We start from the raw sequence: 26,247 nt of genomic DNA on the forward strand, positions 1-26,247 counted from the left end.
GTGCTTTCATTTCAATGAATAATTAAAGATGTTTCATTAATTGGTTAACATCCTATATTAGTTTAATTTGATAATCTGATGTTTATAATTTTTTTTTTTTCAAAAATGTAAAAATATAGTATTAATATTGACAAAAGATACAAGAAAGCAAGCTTATACAGCATTAGCAAAAAAAAAAGTTAACATTTCTCATATCACCTGTCCTTCCCCATTCCCTCTAACAGTTTGTTTAGTTCTTCCTTGAATTTATTCAAATTATCCACCTCTACAACACCAGATGGGAGTTTGCTCCAACAACTGACCACCCACTGCTGAAGGCAAATTTCCACACATCTACCCTGCACTCATCCTTTCTCAGTTTGAATTTATGTACCCTCAATACTATTTCCTGCAATAATATTCCACAGGAAGTAATACTCATTCTCTTAATCCTACATTTATGTCATGCAATGAAGAATTACCTGTGAGTAACATTCTGGGCTTGAGTACTTGCACTTGGCCTTGTTGGTGTTAAGCCACTGCTGTCTTGAATATCCTGTCGTACAGTGATCACACCAAATGTTTGTGTTGCTTCCTGATAGGCTATTCGTCTAAATATGTAAAAAAAAGAAAAAAAATAAGACTTCAGATATTACATTTTCGAGACTGTTGCAAACGGGAAAGAGAAAGATAATGTTCAGTAAAGCAGAAAAAAAAAAAACACAGATACTACATAGTTCATAAACTACAAACTTTTCAATAAAATATATAGCAGAAGCTTTTATTTTTCATAATTCACCTCTACATCTGCATGATTATAAATGCATAATTAAAGCTTTTCAGGACTATTACACCACCTTTGGTTGCCATCACAATACACGTGATATTTTTCATATGTATTGCGATGTTTTTCTTGATATTTTTCTGTTTTATATTGGTGCTATTAATGTTTCAATGCAATCCCCTAGGAAACAGCTTCCCGATAATGCGATGTAACCACGTAACATTGTTTTTCCCCAGCTTTCAGCATTTTGAGTCTAATTTTATCTAAATCAGCTGCCATTCCATACTTGATATTTTCTATAAATAGGGATAGTGATAGCATAAATTTCTCTGTCGTTTCAACCTTTGTGTTCTTCAGTGACATCTTCAGAGCCTTTGTTTAGCAATTCATCAAAGTATTTATTCCAAATTTCTAAAATATCTTTCTGTTCTATTTTCGCTTTTTTTTAGTTATGGTTTCTTTCTCAGTTCTGAAATTTTTAACTAAATTAAATGAAGCAAACTTAAAATGGCATGAGACAGTAGAAACAATGGGAGAAGGAAGATCAGCAAAAGAGGCATCTGAAGCAAAAATAAAAGGTAACAGCCACAGAGGCAAACAATGAGAAAGATAGATCAATAGTATCAAGAAAGCTTGTTTGTTTGTTATTTGGTTTTTAGGAGCATTAGCAACTAAGGCTATATTGCTCCGTGAATATGCGGTGGTCATTCCTGACCTTTCCGCACCTCCGTATTTGGTGGTGACGGGCTTGAACCCCGGTCTAATCAAGAAGCATGTGCTACGCACTGATGCTCCTTCCCGCCTGGCTACGGAGGCACCTATCAAGAAAGCATTGAGGACTTACTGACTAGGGCTAAAGATTTAAGAGGATAACAGGAAATAGTATATGGAGAACACATAGTCTAGAAGGACTGATTTGAACTATCATAGTGACCTGTGCATCCACTGGGTATAACTGATTAGGATGATGATAAAAGTTAACTCATTCAACATGAGAAGTGACTTCAAGAGTCAGTTTATATCAGATTACAAGGCTGGGCATTCCACAACAAACATCATTTCTGGCATCACTTCCGTCACTTATCTTTTGTATTTAATTCAGTATGCAAGGAACTTTCCTCAACTACTGTGGACTACAAGTTCTCTAGTTGCCAAATGGTGAATCATTTTAGTGATGATTATGAATGGATCAACCAGATTCCTCCATTTCCAACAAATGTGGCAGAGGCCAGGTGACTGGTAGCTGGAGAAGTTGATTAGATTAATCTCTGGCACACCTCCTACTGGACTGGGCAGTAGCACCACATGAGGTTCATCTACTGATCTTCTACTAGCAGGCTCTCTCATTTTTATCAAAAACCTCTTGCTGGGTTTACCCAAGTGCAGTTTCATGTTCCATGTGTCACAGCCATAGAGTTAGTGATGTTCAACGTTGCATGTGTCACAGCCAGAGGGTTAGTGATGAAAGGATGTGGCTGTTTAAAAATTCAACACGTAGATTGATGTTGATATCGTTGTCACTGAAATCTATAGATATAATATCACTTTACCTCTAGATTTTACACTGGCTAATTATAGCTCCAATTGTAGCCTTTATAAAGTTCCACCAGCAACAGGAATCAAACCCTATGTTTTCTAAACAGATGGCAAGTGATGAAACCTTTATGCTGAGAAGGCTCTTTAAAATCAATATATATTTTTTAGTATTTATATTTTTTTTTATTATAAATAGAACATAATAGAATAAGATAACTTAACTGTATATTATTAAACATTATGGAATTTTTCAGCTAAATATATATATATATATATATATATACACACGCACACATTACCTTGGTGATTCGCCTAATGGTACTGTTCTTATGTGGAGTTTCTGAATTTCATCAATAGTGCCAATGAGTAAGGTACTATCATTTGCTAGGGCAAGACTGAAAAAAATCATACTGTAATTATATTTCAAGCAGCATATAAACATAAATAATACATAATGCACATAGGGTTGCAAGGTGTGAGTTTTGACCTGGAAAGCCCAGTATTTCAGCTTACTGTCTGGTAAAAAAATTGAGCAAATATCAGACATGCCCAGTATTTTCAAAATAATTAATATATTAAAATTTTATATGTTAGTTAGTTTAATTTCAGTTATATTCAGTTTTCATTATAGTTGTTTTCTAGAGCTTTAATATATTTTGCAAGCAACCATTGTTCCTGTTTGGATAGAACTGTAATGTTTAATTTTTCGTCTTTATTATCATTTTTCATTTTTATTCAAGTTTCAACTGTTTCAATGAATATAAGATTCTGTATTGAATCTGTGCATATGAAGTATCTTTGCATGCATATTTTAAATATACCCCTCAACTGTTTATGTATCTAAAAATGATAATAAAAGCTGCACAATCAAATTTAAATAAAGTTGCAGATCATGTTCTGAATAAATTTTAAATTTAGTTAAAAAGAGTGAAAAAATTTTTTGTTTTTTTTTTTGCACCAAACTTTCATCATGTCTGTCCAGTATTTCATTAAAACTAATCAACAAGCCTATCTACTTTGAAGTCACTGATGTGAGTGCACAAAACCAGAAGTTACAAATAAATGAAACCAGAAGCTGAAGGTACTTGACATCTTGATCTCAGAAAACCCGACAGCTGTTCAGGTTTTCTAAGCTCACCTAGCAACCCTAAATGAAAATGAAAGATTTAAGTCAATCGAAAACATTAGAGAATTAATAACAGCTAATATTTGAAGATAATATACAGCATATATTCTCTCAAAAATATTAAAATGACAGAAATAGATTTTTATTAAAGTTAATAATATGGGTCCAAATTTAACCTGAAATGACAGAACTAGGTGGGAAAGAGCAGCAGTGCGTAGCACACGCTTCTTGATTAGATTGGGGTTTGAGCCCGTCACCACCAAATACGGAGGATGCGGAAAGGTCAGGGAATGACCACCGCATATTCCCGGAGCAATATGGCCTTAATTGCTAATGCTCCTAAAAAAAAAAACCCAAATAACAATAATAACATAGATCTTTGCCTTGTTCACAATAATAGCCAGTTGGAATTTAGTATGATCATTCCTTAATGCAGTCATCACCACACAATCAAAGTGGGACATACTGGTCTCATCATGATCCCATATTTGAGTCTATCCTAAAAGCGTTCAATGGAATATAGAAGAGGACGGGATGACTAGGCTAGTTGTGGAACGTCACTTATCTGTGACAGTAGAGTGAGTTTGTACTTGTTTGGAGCATGCAGAAAATTATGTATACTCATTTTCATTATGTGAGACTTTTTGAACTGATGTTAAAATTTGCACCATTAAAAGAATGTAATTTTTTTGAAAAGAAAAGACTGTAATTCAATCGTACTTTATAGCACTTTTAGGCTTAGTAGACTGTTAATTAACTGATTTGTGTTTGCTCAATAACTATTTGAAAAAGTAAAACTGGAAAAACATTTGTAACGATCATATTTCTTAATATTTAGTCTACCTAGATACTTACCTGTAGCCACCTTATAATATTATTAGTTCATCTCAAGTCATATTTGTGAGCATAATATCCATTAATGTAAATATTAATTTCAAACTTACTTAACCTCTTCACTCTCTATCGGATGTATGTTACACTCTTTTGACCACTAGCCGTAGCTAGTCTGGCATTCATTTAAGAAAGTTGATGGTTAGTTATAAAACAGGAGGAGGAGTTCATTTTTATATGTGAAAAAACAGCTATTGTGCTGAGTGTAATTATGCCAGATTTTCATCGCTATTCTTGTGTAATATCATAATTATATCATTAATATCATAAAAAATTATATCATAATATCATAATTTTTGAAGTGTATTTAAAGTTTAACAAGCATTAATTAGAGAAACTGTTTGTAAGTATTTTTCTGAGAGAATAGTGAAGAAATATAAATTTTTATTAATTTTATGAACAGTTTTAGCAGTAGTGCAAATTTTCTACCAGCATTCGTTGTCAACATTCTAAAGATTTTAATCTGTAAAAATGGACAAATGGAAGCATAACAGGCATTAAATGTCCTTTAATAAAGCTGAGATTTTTCATTATTTCTTCAAGTATTAAAGTTAGAAACAAGGTAAGAGGATTTGATATTTTTATTTTCATAACCATACTAAGAAGAAAACTTTAATATAATTAAAGCAATGGTGGCCCACTTTTGCATGAATTTCAGAAACAACATTAAAAGAACTACTAAGAATATGATGTTTTAAAATGACTCAACAGTGTGACTCAACATATTTTATGTTGAGTCACACTGAAAGTAAGTGTTTATTGCATAGTAGTTTTAGATTTAAGTTTGGAAAAGTTATTGGTGGCCGCCCTTTCTAATAATTAAAGAAAATAAATTATAGAAAGTTAACATTTAATTTATGAAGATGTTATTTTTCTGCAAAATTTATATGGGAAGAGAGAAAATATATTACTTTGTCTTACTTTTATGAAAAATGTGTTTTCCTTACCTTGTTTTTGACCCACACAATTATTTCAGACATATTAAAAAGAGACTCTGTGAACTCTGACCTGTGTGTATAATAGGGAAACCCAAGGCTAGTAACCTAGAACAGTTTCATAATCTAAGCTTAATTTTTTTATAAATACTTCTACTATTATCTTAAAAGTTTAGTGCAATTGACAGATGAACCAATTTAGAGATACAGAAAACTGTTTGTATACAGATAATTTGTGTACTAGCTAAAGTCACCAAACTATATACATGGTGTACAATTTTGTACACACAGTATCTCTATATCCCTGTTTAAATTGTGGCTGAATTCATCTAATCTGAGGCAGAGGTAGGAATAGTATCCTTCTCCAAGTTATTCAGGTTTTCCAACCAACAGAACATGCCAATTAACCCACAAATACACATTTGTATATAATATATATACAGTAGGGCCCTACTCATTCGGCAAGGTTCCAGACCCTCGCCAAAAAGTGTAACATAACTTTTTTTCACTTGTGAATACATATAAAAGCCTAATAACATGTTTACACTATCACATGCTGTAAACAGACTGAATCACCGACAATAAAATGGCACCTGAGGCCCTTTTTGGACGCTGTTGCTGCTGAGCACGTCATGCCAAAAAAGCAGAACAAGCAGCAAACATAATAAACATGGATATAGTTCAAAATCACCATATTAGTGAAATGCCGAAAAGCGGGGCCCTACTATAAATAAAACTATAATAGTAGGGTATGTGAGTTTTATTATAGTAGGGCGGGGCCCTACTATAATAAAACTCACATGAAGTACCAAACTACATGAAATGGCATGGTATGACTGAAGTAGTCAATGTACCAAAAATCTTCAGCACGACATGAACAATAACAGGACAAGAGCATCATTAAACTTGAAAATAAAAGGCAATCATTAAACTTGAAAATAAAATTGGCAGAAAGAGAAATGTCAGATTTGATCACTGTGTGGTGCACCTTCTTATTCAATAGGATTTCTTTCTTCACATGTCAGCCACAGCTCTTCCATGAAAACCAAACCTGTGCAGCTAATTAAGATTAGTGCATACACTTATGGACATTAACACTATGGCTTTATAAGGCTGAAACAGCCTGTTCTAACACTACAATGATTATAGAATTCTTTAAGAACACTGTAGCTTCTAACTTCAATTTCTCCTTGTTGTTACTTATATATATCAGATGTTTCCCACACAGTCTTATACCTGTTCCTTACCAGCATATGAATCTTGCAGCTTTCACTGTTCTCTTCAACATTTAAAGGAGCATTTGAATACTTCTGAAAGGATAGTGCACAAGTGCATGTAGTGTAACAGGGAATTTATAAGTGACAAACAATACTTTTCAAAAATTAGTTATAAAGGTAGTGTATTCCTAAATTTCTACTTACTGTTGAAACTACAGTAGAGTGTCGATAATCCGAACTAACTGGTACCGGGGTAGTTTGGACTTGTGATTTGTTCGGATTTTCAAACTTATCAAAAGTACTGTTCTGGAGACTAAAAAAAAGTTTAGTAAGTTTAGAAATAAAATCACTGGCTCTAAAAGGGACCACCTATTTGTTAAAATCCAGTGCCTTTTCACATAACAAAGATCCAGATATAGGTTCTCCTAAACTTCGTCCTGTGTGAACCACAAATAAATAGCATTTTTAAGGGATGGGTCATTAGCTGTTCTCTCAGTTTTTTTTTTTTTTTTTGCACCATCTGAATCAAGTTTTAATGTGAACTTTAAAATTTTTTCCTTGTTGTTTTTAATGTCTGTTATGGTTGACTTTCCAATCTAGTAAAATTTTGCTAACGACGATCCGCTCTCTCCCTTTGAAAGCCTGTTTAAAATCTCAATCTTCAATTCAATTGGTAAAAATTTCTGCTTCCTTTTAAAAGACAAAGAAAACTCCAGTATGGTAAAATAAAATTCTGTAAAAACTCTGTTGCTTGAATCTTTTTACTTGAATATCACTAGTCACAATTTTTGCGTGCTGTGTTTTGTTACTGATTGGCGCTTATCTTTTTTTTTACTGTTTTAGATTTTACAACCCCCCAATGTCAGCGAACAGAAATATCAGATTAAGTGTGCATTGAATAACTGATTACAAAGCGTTATGTTTAATTAGTACTATATGTATATTAATTAAGTACGTAAGCATAAATTTTTATTTTTGTGATTTGTGCTTTATATCTTCATTTTTATAGTTTTATAGCCTATGGATAATATTCTTCGGATTTTTGCTTATTAGAATTGTCATTTAATAGACTCAAAATTCAATTCACAAAAGTGATCACAATAAATGGTGCTTACTGTAATTATTTTATGGCACTAGCATAAAAAAATGAATGCTGGCTCGTTCGAATTATTTTCCTTTCAAATTATTGATGTTTGGATTTCGACGCTCTACTGTATTTAGATTAGCAAGCATTTCACACTGATTAGAGTAGTCATTCAGTGCTCTGAAATATTTGAATATTATATAAACAATGCTCTGAAATAATTAAATATTATTTCAGATAAATTTGATAAATTCTTGCATCTTCTGGCCTATACTAATACTAAGGAAAATCAAGCATGTCAAAGTTTCTTGTGAAAGAAAAAAGCCATTACAATTTTAAAATATTTAAAAAATGACGGTGACAGACTGAGCAGATAAGTCTCCTCCAAACTCAGAGGAAACCTATTATATGCTTGACTTTCTTAATAATGGATGCCCAAAGCTGGATCCAAAGCAGCAGCAACAACAACAACAACAACAATTTAGTGTATTCAGCTTGCCTTTTGGAAGGAAACAGGTTCAAGCCTTTTCTCTAATTTCTACTTCTAGGAGTCAATAAACCATGTAAAACCGCATAAATAACATGAAGTAAAATACATATAGGATTTAGGGCTAAAAAACCACAGATTGCTGTTGTTTGCTGTTGTATAAGTAAGTGCAATAGCATCATTTCTATACACAGTAAACCAAAGTTGTGCAGTGGCATCATTTGGAAAATTAAATGCACTAGGCATAATCCTTATGGGTTTTGATAATTAACTATATAATATCGGTGTAAATACACCATAGTTAACCCATATATTTGAGCTACGATTGTAGCGTAGAAGGCATCGTTTTAATTGTATCTCATAATGTGGTTGCCTTCACAACAAGATAGCTACTATTGAATTACTTCAAATAAATAACGCTTCTCTAGTAGAGAAGACTATTGTTATTTATTTTCAGCGTACCACATGCCACCTGGGTGGTGATACGCTGAAAATAAATAACAATAGTCTTCTCTACTAGAGAAGCGTTATTTATTTGAAGTAATTCAATAGTAGCCATCTTGTTGTGAAGGCAACCACATTATGAGATACAATTAAAACGATGCCTTCTACGCTACAATCGTAGCTCAAATATATGGGTTAACTATGGTGTATTTACACCGATATTATATAGTGGCATCATTATATAACATTTCATTGTAAATTCCCTCACAATGAGTTGCCTGTCTCATTATACATCAAATAAGCAACACTTCCACGGTAAAACCATTGTTACTTATTCTCAGTGAGTACTGCTACCCAGACAGCCATTCAAGGCTATTTGGCCCCTCACTGTTGAATGGATAGGTACCCTGATGGTATAACAGCTGACAACCTGGTTGTAAATTAATTTCACAATATGAGAGTTGCCAAGTAAAGTGTAGTTTGTTACATATAGAACTTAGGACTAAAAAGTCTCAGCCTGCAAGAAGCATTTACTATCATATAAGTTTAGTGCATCGTTCCTAAACAAAATAAACAAACTGAAGTTGTGCAGTGGCATCATTACATTACATTACATCTCATATTGTGAATTCCTTTCCTACCGACTCACTGATGAGGGACCAAATAGCCCTGAAATGGCTGCCTGGGTGGTGATACTCACTAAGAATAAGTAACAATAGCCTTCTCTACCAGGGAAGCATTACTTATTCGAGGTATAACGAGATAGGCAACTCGTTGCGGAGAAATTCACAACATGAGATGTTATGTAACAATGCCACTGCACAACTCTGGCTGATTTACTGTGTATTGAAATGATACTATTGCACTAACTGCCCCTCAATGGTGTCTTCACCTTGTCGCGGTGATGGGAGCAAGTGTGCTCTGACAACCTTGAGAGCCATGCCGGCAGTACCATAGCTACTAGTTGTTGTTGTTATGCAAATTTCATGACACAAGGGCAACTAGGGCCAATATGTGTCTGTCAGAGTCACTATGTTCATTTTAATGATTTATGGATATATCAAGGTGAATTTATTATTTCAAGATGTTTAATATATATAAAGAGCTCACTTAGGTTTGCTTTGTCACCAAGTATATGAAAGAGGGTTAGAGGAGCTTGCAAGTTTGCTAATGATTGGAAGGAAGTGGTTTGAATGGCTGAATAGGATGGACAATCAATCAGGATGTGAGTGAGGAAGGTATGCCCAATGCACAGTCTTGTCAATATAACTTCTTCCTGTCTATTTGTACATGAGCTCGAATGTCATGAACATAGATCTTTTTTTTATTCTGTGAAGCTTATTGCACGGCTGGTGCCTCCAAAGTTGTTTCCAAATGGAAGTATATTTGGTACAAAATACATCCCTATAATCTGTAAATGGTACAAACTAAGTTATCTTGTATATTAAGATCTGGATTTTTTGCGGCTTGGTTTGCGTGAATCTGCCTTTTCGTATTTTAAACAAACAAATAAGAAGAATCGCTCTACTCTTACAGACTTGCATACAGAAGATTCTTTACAGTTGGTCTTATCACAGTATATCCCCGACTTTGAAAGCTTGGCAGATGACATGAAGACACAACCTTCACATAAATTAAAAATTTAATTATGTATGAATTTAAAATAAGAATTCTGAATTGTATTTAATTTTAAAATTTATAAAAATTTTTCAATAAGTGTTGATTAACTTTTTAACTATGTGCAATGAAATTCTTGAGATGGTAGATCGCGACACATTTTGAATTGAAAAAGTAGATCCCATCACAAATTCAGTTGGTCACCCCTGTTTTAATGCATTCTTGAACATAACTTCCATGACCTTCCCCACCTATAGGTTCTAATACCTCTCGTGTTTGGGGTTCACATAATAAAAAAAAAAAAAAAAAAAAACCATTGAGACCAAATAATATATTGTGGGGATATTAATACAAAATCGCTCTTTAGCACAGTAAGGCAACATACCTAGAGTGTGCTCTAAATAACACCTTTGGACGAGGACAGCAGCTCATACAGTACATGCAATGAGTGGGGATAGAAACTATCTGAACAGTCATTGTCCTGAAAGCTTAGTGATAGATTTTGTCATTACAGCATTGCGATGCAGAAAATCAGCAGGGAAACTATGGAACTATTCTATCCCTAGAACAATCACCATGGCAAGAAAACTACAACAACCGGTGCAGATATTGATTCTGACCACAATCCAGTCATAACTGAGATCAAGCTGAGATTGAAGGCTATTAGAAGAAAGCAACCAATGAAGAAAGTTGACTTAGAGAAGTTAAAAAACCCAGAAATGTATCAGTTAATGAAGAAATGCCTTAATGAAAAAATGCAACATATTCATAGGCAGGAAGAGATGGGAGATCTTTGGAAGAGTTTTAAATCTATTTGGACTGAAACAGGCTCAGAAGTTCTAGGTTATGAGAAATGTCCAAAGAAGAATTGGATGACAGATTAAATTTTGATGCTCATGAAGAAGTGCAGAGCACTAAGGTACAAGGAGATGAATAGATCACAGAAAAATGTGAGAAATAGAAGCACTGCAAGAAAAGCACAATGATTTCAATCTTCACAAAAAGATTAAAGAGATTTCAGGAATTAATAGAAGGAAACAACCAACTTCAATTCAAAATGACAAAGGTGAGATTATCATGGAAGAATCAGAAAAACTGGGCATGTGGAATAAATACATAAAAGATCTCTTCGCCGATGAACATGAATTAGATGACAACGATGCAGTGGTAGGGCCATCCATCCTAAGATCCAAAGTGGGGAGGATGATTAAATCAATGAAAAAGGAAAAAGCCAAAGGACCTGATGAAATCACAGTGGAAATAGTCAAATTGCTCGACTACAAAAACATCAACATCATTTAACAGAATTTATGGGCTGGGCAATATCCCTCGGGAGTGGCTGGCATCAAAATTCATCACCTTTCCCAAAAAACTAAACACCACGACTTGTGGAGACTTCAGACTAATCAGTTTGATGCTTATCTTTGTTTTACTGACTCTGAGAAAACTTTTGATCGAGTCCAACACACCAAGCTCATCGAGATCCTTGAGGAGTCTGGCCTCGATGAAAAGGACATTCAAATAATCAAAAACCTCTACTGAAACCAAATGGCATCTGTTGTAGTTGATGGCAGAAAGACAGAAACATCAACATTGAACATGGAGTGAGGCAAGGATGTGTACTCCTCCCCCCGTTTAACATTTACTTGGACGTCATCTTCAAGAGAGCGTTAGATGGAAGAAATGAAGGAATATCTGTCAATGGTAGAGTGATCAACAACCTTTGCTATGCAGATGACACTGTTCTTTGTACAATTAATATGCAGGACTTACAGATATACCTCTATCATGTGAATGAGGAAAGTGAAAAAATGGGCCTCGGGATGAATGTCAACAAGATGTTAACATGTCCTTTCATGTTAAATGGATGGCTGATAGAGAGAGTTGACAAAATCAAATATTTAGACTGTTGGGTCAACAACAAAAATCAATATGGAAATAAAAGCAAGGAGTGAAATAGCCAGGCAGTATTTTCTTAAAATCAGATCTGCATTGTGCAAAGGGAAGGATCTCTACCTTAGAATCTGGATGATGAGATGTTACATCTGGTCAGTTTTATTGTATGGTGCCAAGACACGGATACTGAAAACTAACACCTCCAAAAAAACTAGAAGCATCTGAAATGTGGATGTAAAGAAGAATGTTAAAGATACCATGGACAGCAAGAGTGACCGATGAGTGTCATGCAGAGAATTGGAAAAACCCGTGAATTGCTGAAGGATGTAAAGAAAAGAAAAGAAAAATGGCACATCTTGGGCATCTGGTGTGGAACAACAGATACACAATTCCAAAACTAATTATTGAGGGGAGAATGAAAGGAAGAAGAAAGCCTGGGAGAATACACATATCATGGCTAGATAACATCAAGAATTGGACAGGACTGAACACTGAGCAGCTGTTCAGATCTCCCAGAGACATTTGCCGTGGTGGTCGCCAACCTTTGTTAGGAGAGGGCACACAAAGAAGCAGATATGAAATAGAGTCAAATGTAAAATTTTTGAATATTCATTACAATTTTGTTTTCAAGTGCAAACTCTGGCCTCTAAGAAAGGAGAATGTCCTACTATTATTAAAGCCATTAACAGTATTGAATTAGTGCTTCACTTAAAATACACACCTGTCTGGATATCCTTCTGAATTGAGAGGACACATGTGGTTGACTTCTTTGAGGTTGACATTAGAGAATACCAATTTGTGATTGCTGGAATAAATTACTGTAGGGCGGTCAGAGCAAGCAAACACGTTGGTCGTGGCTAGGGAACGGAATGTTTTCAATACTGTTGGCTGAGTTCCCAGTGTAACCTGAAAAAAAAATAAGTGTTTTCATTACAACACAGAGTAAAAGCCTCTTGATTATATTCACAATTAAAAATAAAATCATTTAACATATACAAGCAGGATATCATGAACCATCCCACTTATTCATTCATTGGTTTTACTGACACAAATAATATTTTGCCTGTTACATTTCTATGGAAATATGTAGAATTGAAGGTGCTCACCTATCTTTAATTTTTGCTATTTACATTTCTGTTAAAATCTTGTATTAAAACTGAATAACAATTGTTTTATATTAATTATATAAAGTGCTAAATTTTACCTTTTTTCTATCTGTCAAAAGTCCACTCTGAGCATTCAGAAGAAAATAAAATAAGGAGCCATCACCAAGAGCACAAAGCAGGTAATGAATGCCTTCAAAAGTAGTTGCCAGGATAGAACGAGGTATGATTTCTACAAAAATAATACAAGTAATGTAATAAATACCCAAACATAAATAAATATTTAAAATAAAAAAAAAAAAAAAATTTTTTTTTGTACTCATCACATAAGAAAGTGTTCGAAATGGTCATAATTTTTTTAATTAACATTTGGATTTACTGAATTAATACATGTGAAATCATAGCAAAGAAATCAATAAAGGTTAGATGAACACATACCACCTCCTAGCATCTCTTTGTGCATCATTTCTAATGAAGGAAGGTGTAAAATACAAACTGAGATATCAGTCCAAAGTCCAACAGAACAAAGATGAGTTTTTTCCTGAGTATCCTCTAAAGGATTAATGTCTAAGCATGCCACTTCATATTCCATTTTAGTAGAACTAGAAGAATGAAAATTTTAAAGACTTTTTGTTAATCAATTATCTGAACACTAAATAGAACTTATATATGAACATATCATCTCAAAATAAGCCCAGGCTTACATATTTAACAAGACTGGGAAAGAAAAGGCTGAAGGTGCTTACAAGAAACAAAAAAAAAAACCTAAAAATACAGTGAAAATTCAATATTTCTATTCTAAACTAAAACTAAATAAATAAGAAACAGTGAAAAATGAAAAAAAAAAAAAATCATGAAAAATTTAAACGAGGGCAGTTCAGGGTTGACCTGAATTTTACTGTTTTTACAGGAAGCATATAAATACCATAACAACCATAGTATCATGTATTTTCAAGTTATCCACCACTTACACTAACACATTAATTTTAATTTTATGGCAAGACATATCAAATAATTATGTAGTAGCTTCAAGGCACTAGCCTATTCTTTAGTGATTTAGAATTTCTGCCTTCCCAGATGCGCTTTCACTGGTTGAAACAAGTAAAACTCAAACAGTAAAGAGGATGTGTTGTGATTTTGCCAGTATCATCAAAGTTGCAGTATGCAGCCTTGCAGCAGGATGATCAGCCCTGCCAGTTTCTTGTGCATATCATTATTAGCAGATTAACTCTGTTTCTATAAAATTGAAATGGATTTACTCCTTTGGCATCCCAAAAGACACCAACAATGACCTTGCAAGCTGACAGCTATTCAAATTTTTCTGAGTGGGAGTCTGTGTGGCATCACTTACTGGACTACTTCAACTCAGGAATGAAATGACAAATCTGTTGAAACAAACATTCTGTTGACCAAGTAATGTGTTGTGTTCCAAAAACATCTGGTTTAACAGTAACATCATCTCTGGCAGTCATCAATTTTTTGAAGTGCAAATGGCCACAAATAATTCTTTCCACGGTTTTAATGCATGCATAGTTGGGATGCAATATTATGTACTGTAATGCACTTGTTTTCCAACATTAGTTCTTATAAACAAACATTCATTCCAGTGACAGCAGTTATCTGAATGCAAGAACACAATCAGTTCGACTGTCTCATGGTCTTTTGAAAATTTGTCATATACACTCTTACATCAAAAGCCCTCTTCACCATACTTTTATATATTGCCTATGTAGAATCTCAGAGGATATTACATAACATGTCATGGTCCAATTTACATTATACTGTCTACAGCACAGAATCTAGGAGCACAATGCTACTGTTCCCATAACATTCCAATACATTTGTAACAAAAAACATTACAAAAAATCACACCTTGCTGCATTATGCAGTTTATATAGCATTTTGTGGTGTTTATTCTTCTGTTTTAGGAAAACATTTTTTGTGTATTTAAATATTGTGGATTCCAGAATGGAACAACAAAATCATGTCAATCAATATGTGATGGGCAGGTGTATAGTATTTTTTGCCTCTTTCAAAAAAATGAAGTGGCTCGTGAAAATTTAAAATAGATAGGAGAGAATATATTATATTTACTAGGAACAAATGCGGCTACTGAATGCATTTTTTTGCAATGGTGAATAAAATTTGAACTAATGAAATGAACAATTAAAGTGAAAACTGAAAAGCTATACTTTTCTGCTTTTTACTGGCATTCCAATTATATATTTACAAAAGCGGACACCTCATTTAACATGGTTGTGTTATAACAAAGTGTTCTGCTTTGATCACCAGAAGATCTGGTCACCATACCCATAGACAATAAAATGTGAACCATAGTTAAAACTTCACCAAACTTCAAAAATTCTACTTATGAATATATTTCACTTTTCCAAGTCTTTTTTTTTAATATATTTTTTATTTCATATTTTTAAAAGCATGTCAAATATTATATAATTAATATAATGTGTAAATATTAGAATATTTAAGAAAGTGCAGATTCACCATTTCTGAGATGCTTGTAGAATGATGTAGATACGAAACTAAAAATGACTAGGCTAGTTAAAAGGGCATGAGAAAACAATGCAATGGATCATCATTATCAATATCATTACTATTACTGTTTTAGTATGGAATATTTATTGCAATGAGTATGATAATTTTTTTATTGCATCTTATAACCAAAGCTCCCAGAAATTCATTTACCAACTATGTTTAGAGAAATAAGACTCCAGAAAACCCCATAACAACTGGCAAATTTAATTCCTAGATTGGGTATTTGCCAAAGCAGTAAATTAAAACTGATCGTAAAAGGTGTTCAAATTTCATCTCACACATAAAAAGATTTTACCTGTGTCATTGTTGTTTATAAACAACGACACAGCATTCATTTGTATTTGCTCACATGCCACTGAAGTAGCCCAAGGAATTTCTGACTTTTCAAAACACAGGTCATTATTTATTGTAGAAAAGGGTGACTGTGTCAAAGGTGTTCAATACTGGGATCTCAGCAAAGCAACTGTGTGAAACTTTTCATGTTTTCTTTCCCAAAATACATCATACATAAAATAGCATATTTTTTCAAAGGGAAAATAATTTTAATAAATAATAAAATTTTATTTTTATTTTATTCTTTTTCTTGGAAAAAAAAGAGGCTAAAGTCATACAGCACCATATACAATAAATTGTGAAATAGAAATGCAATGACTATTTTTCCTGACTTTTTTTGTGGTATTTATCTTATTAAACAAATAAATTATCTATCAAAAACCATTAGTGTTTCAGCGCACTGAATACATGTGTTAACCAGTTTACATTCATTTGTTCAAATTATTTGTTTGATTAAATAAAAACTTTTAGAACTTTTTTTTTTTTTTTCATATTTTATGATGGAAAAAAGACGAGGTTTCCTTAATTCACATAAGAAAATGAATCACGTAAGAAAAATAATAAGAAAAGTTTTAGAACTCACAACATTGACATTGCACCATTCAACAAGTACTGTCTCCTGGAAATTAAATGAAATGCCCCCACCAGGTGGACACAGAAAGTTCTAAATACCATATAATAAGGTTAAAATAGATATTTCCTTAAATTCACAAAATTCTTAATCAATAATTATAAATTTTATATATACATGTTTGATGTGTACTGTAACATTTTTAATCTGTTTTGATCATTGCTAGACTTCAATCTTAAATATCTGCATTGAAGCATTACAGATATGCAGATTACATAAAGCTAATTAACTATTTTCACAATCTAACAAACTGCTATAGGTAATACCTCAGCTTCAGATAAATACTGAGTAGGGTATATCAAATTATATGTTATCTAAAAATCATACCTTATCTGCATTACTGTCCTTGCATGTATTTCCAAGTAAAAAAGTTGATTTCTGACAGCACATACTAGCTGAGAAGAATTGCATGAGACTACACTAATATTCTGTCCACTTGGGGGATGCCACTCACTCAGTAACCTTTTTGTTTTACTATTTACAAGTCGTACCGATACTGCAGTGACCTATTCAAAATAAAGAAATTTCTCAATACAAATATTTCAAAGTTTATATATTACTGATATTTAGCATACCAATAATCTTTTCATTCCTAAAATATAAAATAGTTATTAAATATTTTTTCAAGACTTGTGGCTATTCATTTACATTTTTTTAGAAGAGCTGATGCCTTGGTTTTCTTTCACAATAAAACTGACAGTTTATTTGTATACTAACTAGTTAAAACAAATTCATTTAATAATTAACCAAAAAACTATGTTGCAACCCCCTCTTATTATTAGTAGTAGTGGCAAATGATGCAAGAAAGCAAACTTATACAGCATCAGCCAAGAGAAGAAAAAAAAAACACTTCCCATTTCACCTGTCCATTGTCTCTAAGAGTCTATCTAGTTCTTCATTGAATTTATTCAACCTAACCACCTCTACAACACCAGATGGAATTTCTTCTGCCAATCAGCTACCCTCTTGGTGAAGACAAATTTTGACAAATCTGACCTGCAATCATCATTCCTCAGTTTGAATTTATGCTCCCCTGATGTGTGCAGTCTGTGCAGGAGAAAAGTTTCCATTAGCACTGAGCATACTCAATCCATTCAAGACCTTAAATACCTCAATCAGATCTTCTCTCAGGTGCTTAGTCTCCAGACACTGCAATTTTCAAACTGAAGCCTTTCCTGGCAAGAATACTCTTTTGTTCCCTTCACCAATCTCATTGTTCTCCTTCCTCTACACCCATTCCAATAGATCCACAGCCTCCCTAAAATTAGGCTTCCAGACATGAGTATGCAGTACTCAAGACGTGGCCTAACCATTGTCTTACACAATGGGATTATCACCTCCTTATTCCTGTTGGCAAAATTCCTGCATATCATTGACAATCCCATGAACTTATCATGGCAGCCTGTCTGCACTGCTCAAAGAACTTCATATCTCATTGCATTTGGTTCCTTTGTTACTGTGTCACAGTATCCAATCAGACTGGTCAGACAAGATCACTTTAGTTTCAAAGCAAGAAGTTCAGCTTTACCTTTGGAGAAGGCTAGATCTCTAATGAGGTCATTGAACTCATCTTGAGTACACAGCTCTGGCTCTGATGTCTCTTTGTAGGTTGTGTACTCAGAATCAGCTGAAGTTCTCAAGTCTCCATCAATTACACCTTCATCACATTCTATTTCATCTTCTAAAGATCTAGTTCATGCTGTGAAGGTACTGGAATTGGCATACTGTCATTGTGAAGATTGGTTTATTTGTTTGTTATTTGGTTTTTAGGAGCATTAGCAACTAAGGCCATATTGCTCTGGGGACATGCGGTGGTCATTCCCTGACCTTTCTACATCCTCTATATTTGGTGGGCATGGGCTCGAACCCCGGTCTAATCAAGAAGCGTGTGCTACGCACTGCTGCTGCTCCTGCCCACCTGGCTATAGAGGTGCCATGTGAGAGATTGGTCTCACTGCCAATTCCTGATACATTCACAGTACAAAAGTAACAATCACCATTGTGGTCTTTTGGCTCGCTCCATATCATAAGTATGACAAAGGGCATAGTATTTTTTCTTTTCAGGAATATAGGCCTTGAGGAATATAGATTGATTTTTTCCCTTTTTCAATATACATTTTGAATTTTAGGGTTACCTATAGGAAACCCTAAAATTGAAAATGTATGTATAATTGTAAGCCACTAACATTTCATGTTTTTTGTAAATAAAAATGTTATTATTATAGAAAACTAAATGATTAGCAAAAGATATTCACTGAAATATATGCAGTAAAAAAACATACAAAACACTGAGGCGCTCTGGCCAATTGGAATGGACCTATATAAAGCATTCAATATTGAATGAAAAACTACCAAAATGACTGTTATAAGTCATTTTGTTAATTATTACAAAGAAATGTTGTTTTAACAAGATGCCAATCTTAGGTGATACTGGCAAAATGATGTAAGGAAACACATTTATACAGCATTAACCAAAAAATATTCTTTTACTCTTCATTTACCCATCCCTTTTAATAATTTGTCCAAATCTATAAATTTATTCAAACTACCTATTTTCACAACACTAGGTGAAAGTTCATTCCAACAATCATCGGCAGTCATCATGCACAATTTTTTCAAGTGCAAATGGCCACAAATAAAAGGGTTTTAATCCTTTCAGCAATGAGTTCATTGAATAGCGAGTTTTCCATTAGCACTTGAAAGTGTTTTTGTCAAGTGTTTGGCTCTGAGGTGTTTTTTTTTTTTTTTTCATGGAATTTTTGTCTTTAAAAATGAATACTTAAATACAGTAGTATATAAGTGTTTTCAAATATTAATGTGGTCTTACTTTGCCTTGACTGCCCAACATTAGAGTGAAATTGTCATCAAAAACAAATCAGGAAAATTTTTCAAAATCACATAAAAAAAAGTAGTCATTAACTTTTTTCCTTATTAAAATTTCATAAAAATTAAGTGAATTTGGCAGACTGTAGTAGAAATGGACATCCCTGAGATAAGAACTAAGCCATATATATTTGTGAAATGAATTAGGAAGTATTTGAAAGGTTTACTTCTTTTTGCATATACTCAGTTTTGCATGGTATTTATGTAACTAATGAACAGTAAAGGATTTAACAATAATAATATTCACTGGTGATACATCCAAGTTTTAGCCACAATTCCCAGCCATTTATGTCAAAAAGAGGGGGGGGGGACTTCCATAATTTTTTTCAATTAATATGTTAATAATATAGTTGTAAAATTTAGAGATTTAACTCATCTTTTTATAGGACATTCTTCGGCCCGACGTTCGCATCAAATTAATCCAATTAATACATTATATAAAACTAAATTTATGACACAATATTATGGTTTTAAAATTGTTAAAATTGTTACTATGGGTCTTGATTAACAGTAATTCCAAAATATTGAATAAAACCAAGTTACCAAAAACTGAAATATTTTATTTAATCAGATTTCTCATTCAAGCCAATTACATTGATTTTCAATAGAACATTTACTGACAAATTTTTGGACTCCCGATGGGACTTAGCTTGAGTGGAAACAATACTGAACAATTACATTTAAATCTGTATATTCCAGTTTAACATTTTATGGTAGGTACCTTGACTATATTCTGGTCATTTCTCATAAAGATATCGTAATTAATCTTATGGATTCATTTAACAAAAGTCACACGAGACTTAAATTCGCTTTAGGAGATGAAAAAACCAGGAGAGAAATCTATAAATTTTCTTAATTTTACATTAACTAGGGTCAACGATAACATACATTTTAAAATATACCACAAACCAGCTTTATTGCTCTTATATATTTTGAAATTTAAGTTAATAATGAATTATTAATAATTGAGCTTTATTGCTCTTATACATTTTGAAATCTAAGTTAATAATATATATAAATTTTATATAATGACAAAATAGTCAGTTGATATTATGACCTATTATAAGATGCTTGTAATATACATGACCTGATACTGATTTGATCCTGTTGTCATTCTGGCTCATTTGTAATTCTAACTGTTTGCATTTTGATTGCAAGTAAGATAAAATAAACCCTTCACTCTTCCTGCAGGTTACACTTCGTGTCTCCTGGAGTTGTTTCCACAATATTGAGATGACACTTTTGGACATGCTGAAGAACCTGGTAACCTCCACATATCACTGACCCATCTCCATTGGTCCATTATTGGTATTCTTTGCCACATTGTACAGAGATGAAAAAAAAAAAATCTATCAGATACATTTGCTCATCTAGCAGAAATAAAATAAAATCCACCATCGAATTCAATTTTAAAGTAGTGTGAAATTTGCATGTTGCAGGCCTTTTGTACAAATTATGTCCACAAAATGCACTAGACTTTTTCCAATTTACATATGTAACTGGTCTCTAACAGTGGAAAGCATGCAACACTTGCATGTTGGTGTATGTTAATTCAAAATTCAGCTTAATATCTGCATTCTCCTCAGTTGTCACATGCATTGTAACTGCACATGTATTATATTTAACTAATTATTCATACACTTCAATTATTAAAAGAAAAATAAAGAGGCCTAAATACTAACCTGGATGATCTGATCTCCTTTCACATTAGAACAGTAAAATGTTTGTTGACTGGTATCGAATCCTGGAAGTTCTGTTTCTTCCACTTCTTCTCCATTTAACATTAATATCCTAAATCCCATAAGTATTATTTGCAATCAGTACAAAATAAGCTTATGATATTTAGGTATAACAACAATATCAAATGATTCACTATTGTATTCTTCTCCATTATTAGTAAATATAATATAATTGTATAATAAAATTTCATTAAATAAACTTGAAATTTGAATGGATATAAAATTACTTCAAAAGACAGAAATCACTTGCAAGCTGCTGATACAAAAACAGAAAATTATTATCTTGATAGTAGAGTTGACATTTATTATCTTGATAGTAGAGTTGATATAAGAAGAAATAATATATATATATATTTTTTATATATATATATTATTTCAAAATGCACTGGCACTTCAATTCTTCCTTTAATCCTTCAACCAGGATTAAAAATCATCACAGCAGCTAGCAGATATTTTCATAAGCATATAAATGCACAGAGACATTCTGTGGAATATCTTATAAGCATATATGGCAAAAATATATTTTTAAAAGTTTGTCTTATATAACAAATTTTTTAATATGTATGCTTTGTTTTAAAAAATATTTTAAAAAATTTAAAGAAATCGACAGCCAGCCAGCCAGATTTTCTTCTGCCACATTCCTGCACTTCACTGAATTTCCACAATCAAGTTCATAATATATGTGAATTAGATCTCAAATAAGTTGACAATAAATTTGCAAATTAAATCAATAATACTGTAAGCTGATTTAATTATAAAGGTTCACTATTTTATTTTTTAGTATTGTGAACAATAATGATAGCTGCATTGTAGAATTGAAGTGCCAGTGCATTTTGAAATTTTGCACTCTATCAGCATCCCACTAGTCACTTCTGTATTTGGCATCCCAAACTGCGCTAGCTGAAAACTAGCATTAAAAAAATTGGCAAGACATAAAAATTACAGTAAGAATTACATTTACACAATAAAGTCCACAAACAACAAACAGTCAACTAAACATAAACCAAAAACTTGTAACTCGAATTACATCATCCACCAGAAAATTATAATCCAACACACTTCAAACTAAAACAATGACATGTAAAGATAAAATAATAAATTAATACCAAAAAAAAATTAATGTTAGGCATTTATAGCCTTCTAGAAGCAATTACAACCACAGTTCATGTAATAGTGCTTAGGCCTACTATTACATTTTTTTTTTTTCTGTAAACCCCAAACACGAGAGGTATTAGAACCTATAGTACTTAGTACCGTGCTTGGGTTGGAGGTCGAGAAAACATTTGTTGACATTGGACTTGAACTTCCGTAGATTGTAATTTTCAGGAAATACATATGAAGGAAGGTTGTTCCAGAAAATGGCAGTTGAATGAATAAACGAGGAAGATGAAAATTTGGTTCTGTGAGTTTGAAGTTGGACAGTAAACGGATGTCGGCTGGTGGCAGCACGTGTTCGGACTGTTTTGAAAGAGAGAACAGAAATTATAGAAGCCAATTCAGAAGAACAGTGCCCATGGAAATATCTTTGTCTTTGCCCCACTGGAGAATTACCTGGAGATCGGCATTTAAGGAATAGATAGTGGATGTTCGAGAAGTTGAAACTGATTGAGCAGGGCAAGGTTTCTCAAAATGGAAAGTGGAATGCAGTGTGCTATCATCGGCAAAACTATGGATAGGATTTCCAGTCAATGGAAGAAGGTCATTAATATACAAGAGGAAATGAGTAGGGGAAAGAATTGAACCTTGGGAGACACCAGCATTAGTGGAAAAGTTAGAAAACAGAGAGTATCTACCATGACCCTCAGTGAGCGATAAGAGAGAAAACTGGATAACCAATTACAAAAAACAGTTGCCGAACCACAAGATGGAAGCTTGTTTAGGAGACCTTTATGCCAAACACGATCAAAAACCTTTGAGATGTCAAGAGAACTGCTTGTGTTTCACCGAACTTTTCCACTGAATTTGTCCATAAATGGGTAATATAAGCCAGAATATCACCAGTGGATTGACACTGTCGGAATTCTTACTGGCGATCGTAGATCAGACGGAAGTTTTCTAGGTAGTTTAAGAGTTGGCGGTTAATTGATTTCTCCAATACTTTAGAAAGAGTAGAAGTAATTGCAATAGGATGATAACTGGATGGGAGGGATGTCACCCTTTTTAGGAACTGGCTGGATATGAGCAAATTTCTAAGCAGAAGGGAAAACACCTTTGGAATAAAAAAGTGAAAAAAGGTGGCAAAGAACAGGAGTAAGTTCAGGAGCACAGGTTTTGAGAACAAGTGGAGAAATACCATCAGGACCTGGAGCTTTCTTAGCATCAAGATTCGTCAAAATCCTTCTGACATCTGTTTGACGGAAGAGCGCAGGAGGCATTGAATTGAGCGTGTTGGGAATGGCGGGAGATGTTTTACCAAGATCATTAATACATGATTTGGTAGAAAAATGGGATGCTAGCAGGTCAGCTTTATCCTTGGCTGAAGTGACAACAAAACCATCTGGTTTGAACAGAGGTGGGAGCAGAAATGGGCAAAAGTTGCGGCCAATAGCTTTGGCAAGGAACCAGAATGCTCGGCTACCATTAGGACAAGAAGCAAATTTTCTACTCTTAGCCTGTTCAAACTCTAGTTTGGACTGATTAATAAGCACTTTACAATTGTTGCGAGCTTTGGTGTAGACAGAAAATGAAACTGAAGAATTAGAAACAAGCCAATTACGATATGCAACATTCTTCTCTTGAACAGCCTTAGCACATTTATTGGAAAACCAAGGTTTAGATAAAGGACAAGATTTTAAAGTGGATTGTGGGTTAAAGGATTCCATTCCTGCAAGAATAATTTCACTGACACGATCTGAGCAAACATTGACATCAGAAGTTTTGAAACAGTAATCCGACCAAGGAAAAGAAGAAAAGAAATCTCGCAGGTCATCCTATTTTGCATTCTTGTAATGCCAAACAATACGAGGTTGGGAATAGCCATGAGATAAAGGCTCCATTGGAGAAGAGACAATCATGAAGTTGTGATCTGAGGTGCCTAAAGGATCTCTTACCTCGACTGTGTACTTAGAAGGGTTGTTTGTGAGAAAAAGATCAAGTGTGTTGGTTGTATGGTTAGGATTGTCCAGTATTCTTGTAGGTAAATGAATAATCTGTGTAAGGTCATTAGTAATTGCAAAAGCCTCAGCATCTCGACCAGCTGGGTCGGTGTGACTAGAAAACGGAAGCCAGCTGGAGTTGTGAACATTAAAATCACCAAGGAAAATTACTTCACTGTTAGGAAAGTTGGACTGGAGAAAGTCAAGTTGCAAAGAGAGGAAAGAGCTCCAAGTAATTAGTGGAGTTGGAAGAACGGTAGAGACAACAGATGAATTTGACACAATGAGGTAGAGAGATTTTAAGCCAGAGAAGATCGAAAAGAGGAGATTCCAAATTACCAAGTCTTTGACAGGGAATATCGGAACGGACATATGCACAAGTACCACCTTTGAGGCGAAAGGAATCGTACAGCGAATAATTTGGGCAACTGAGATGAACAGTAGTTGAATCAACCGATAACTGAGATTCTGTCAGAAAAAGTACAAGGGGTTTGGCAGACTGAAAGTGGAAATGAACATCGTTGAGATTAGAAATGAGACCACGTATATTTGTGAAATGAATATGCCTGTGCACATGAACTGGTGCACAGGCATATACAGAATGCCTAAAACTCATCTGATTTTTTTAAGGACATTTTGTCAAATTCCACCAAAATCAAGGGTATAGATCAAAGTTCAAAATATACTGAAGGAATATTAAAAATCATATCTACATCACTCTGCTAGCCATTTTAATTTTCAAGTTCTTTTTTTATTTGGTGCATGCCATGCACTATCATGGCTGTCACTGGATTAAGAGAGATTCGGATTCAGTTTTGACCAAAATACTTCAGAACTACTTTCCAGTACTCTGGACAATATCACTAGACTTTTTTTTTTTTTTTTTAAATTACCAGATCTAATTAATACATGTCACTGCTGTATTTGGCATCGAATACAGCAGTGGATAAATTATGCACAGATAAATTATATGCGGTGGATAAATTATGCACGTCAACACGAAACACAATAAACTGTATTTGAAATTTCTTTACTTTGTTTATTTTTATTATTTAATTATTTTGCTATGGTTGATTACATAGAACAAGTGTTACATCTGACCTCTAACAACTTGAGATGAGTTGATTGCTAGTTTGTGGGCAATAAATCTAACCAAGAATGAACTGTGAAAAATAAATTGCAAAATATTAGCATGATAAATTGAGAATGCATCGGCATGTCTGGCAAATTTCTTTACATGATTTACTTATTTTTTATTAGCTTTACTAACTATATTATTTTATTGTTACTTATTCTTTTATTCCCTTTGATTGTTGTTGGTAAAAATTTGGGAGGGAAAAAAAACACAGCTGCAGTGAAGTTACTGAAACAGTAACTTATAAAGTCATTTTAATGTTCTGTTTAAAAAAATAAAATAACAAAATAACAAGAAAAAAGATATACAGAAGTTCACTTGCCAAAATATTTAACAGTTTTTGCCTTTTTAATAATGTGGCACATTACTATGTACAAGTTAGTGCAAATGCATCATATTAGTACACAGCCAATTCTAGATTAGCAAATTATTTGCAAAAGCAGCATCGTTTAAGTCATATCTCATATTGTGAATACCTTCACGACGAGTTGCCACGACATTGCACTACTTTGAATAAGTAAAGCTTCACCTAAAGGAGAAGACCATTGTTACTTATTCTCAGTGTATACCACCACCCAGACGACACCGTTTCAGGGCTATTTGGCCCTTCTTCGGTGGGTGGGTAGGTATCCAAGTGATGTAATGATGGCACAACAGTTATGAAGTATAACTTCACAATATGAGAGATGCCTGATGACGTATAAGATGAATTAAGACTATAATGCATTAAGGGCTTATGCCTCAGGCTGCGAGAGAGTTAGACTATGTACAAGTTAGTG

The 26,247-nt window shown here is 33.5% G+C and overlaps 1 protein-coding gene across 1 annotated transcript in view; it reads right to left on the reverse strand.

The window, feature by feature from the left end:
* pic (DNA damage-binding protein pic) overlaps positions 1-26,247 on the reverse strand; it is a 172,862-nt gene that overhangs the window by 61,770 nt on the left and 84,845 nt on the right. Inside the window, exons 10-16 of the mRNA XM_090383568.1 lie at positions 21,182-21,290; positions 16,944-17,122; positions 13,538-13,701; positions 13,201-13,331; positions 12,718-12,902; positions 2,599-2,694; positions 462-590 (exon numbers count right to left, since the gene is read on the reverse strand). Of these exons, the coding sequence (XP_090239694.1) occupies positions 462-590; positions 2,599-2,694; positions 12,718-12,902; positions 13,201-13,331; positions 13,538-13,701; positions 16,944-17,122; positions 21,182-21,290 (993 nt within the window). The remainder of the gene's footprint in view (positions 1-461; positions 591-2,598; positions 2,695-12,717; positions 12,903-13,200; positions 13,332-13,537; positions 13,702-16,943; positions 17,123-21,181; positions 21,291-26,247) is intronic.

Source organism: Mastigoproctus giganteus, chromosome 10 (genome assembly GCF_048544385.1).
Source record: "Mastigoproctus giganteus isolate SK-2022 chromosome 10, ASM4854438v1, whole genome shotgun sequence".
NCBI lineage: Eukaryota > Metazoa > Arthropoda > Arachnida > Uropygi > Thelyphonidae > Mastigoproctus > Mastigoproctus giganteus.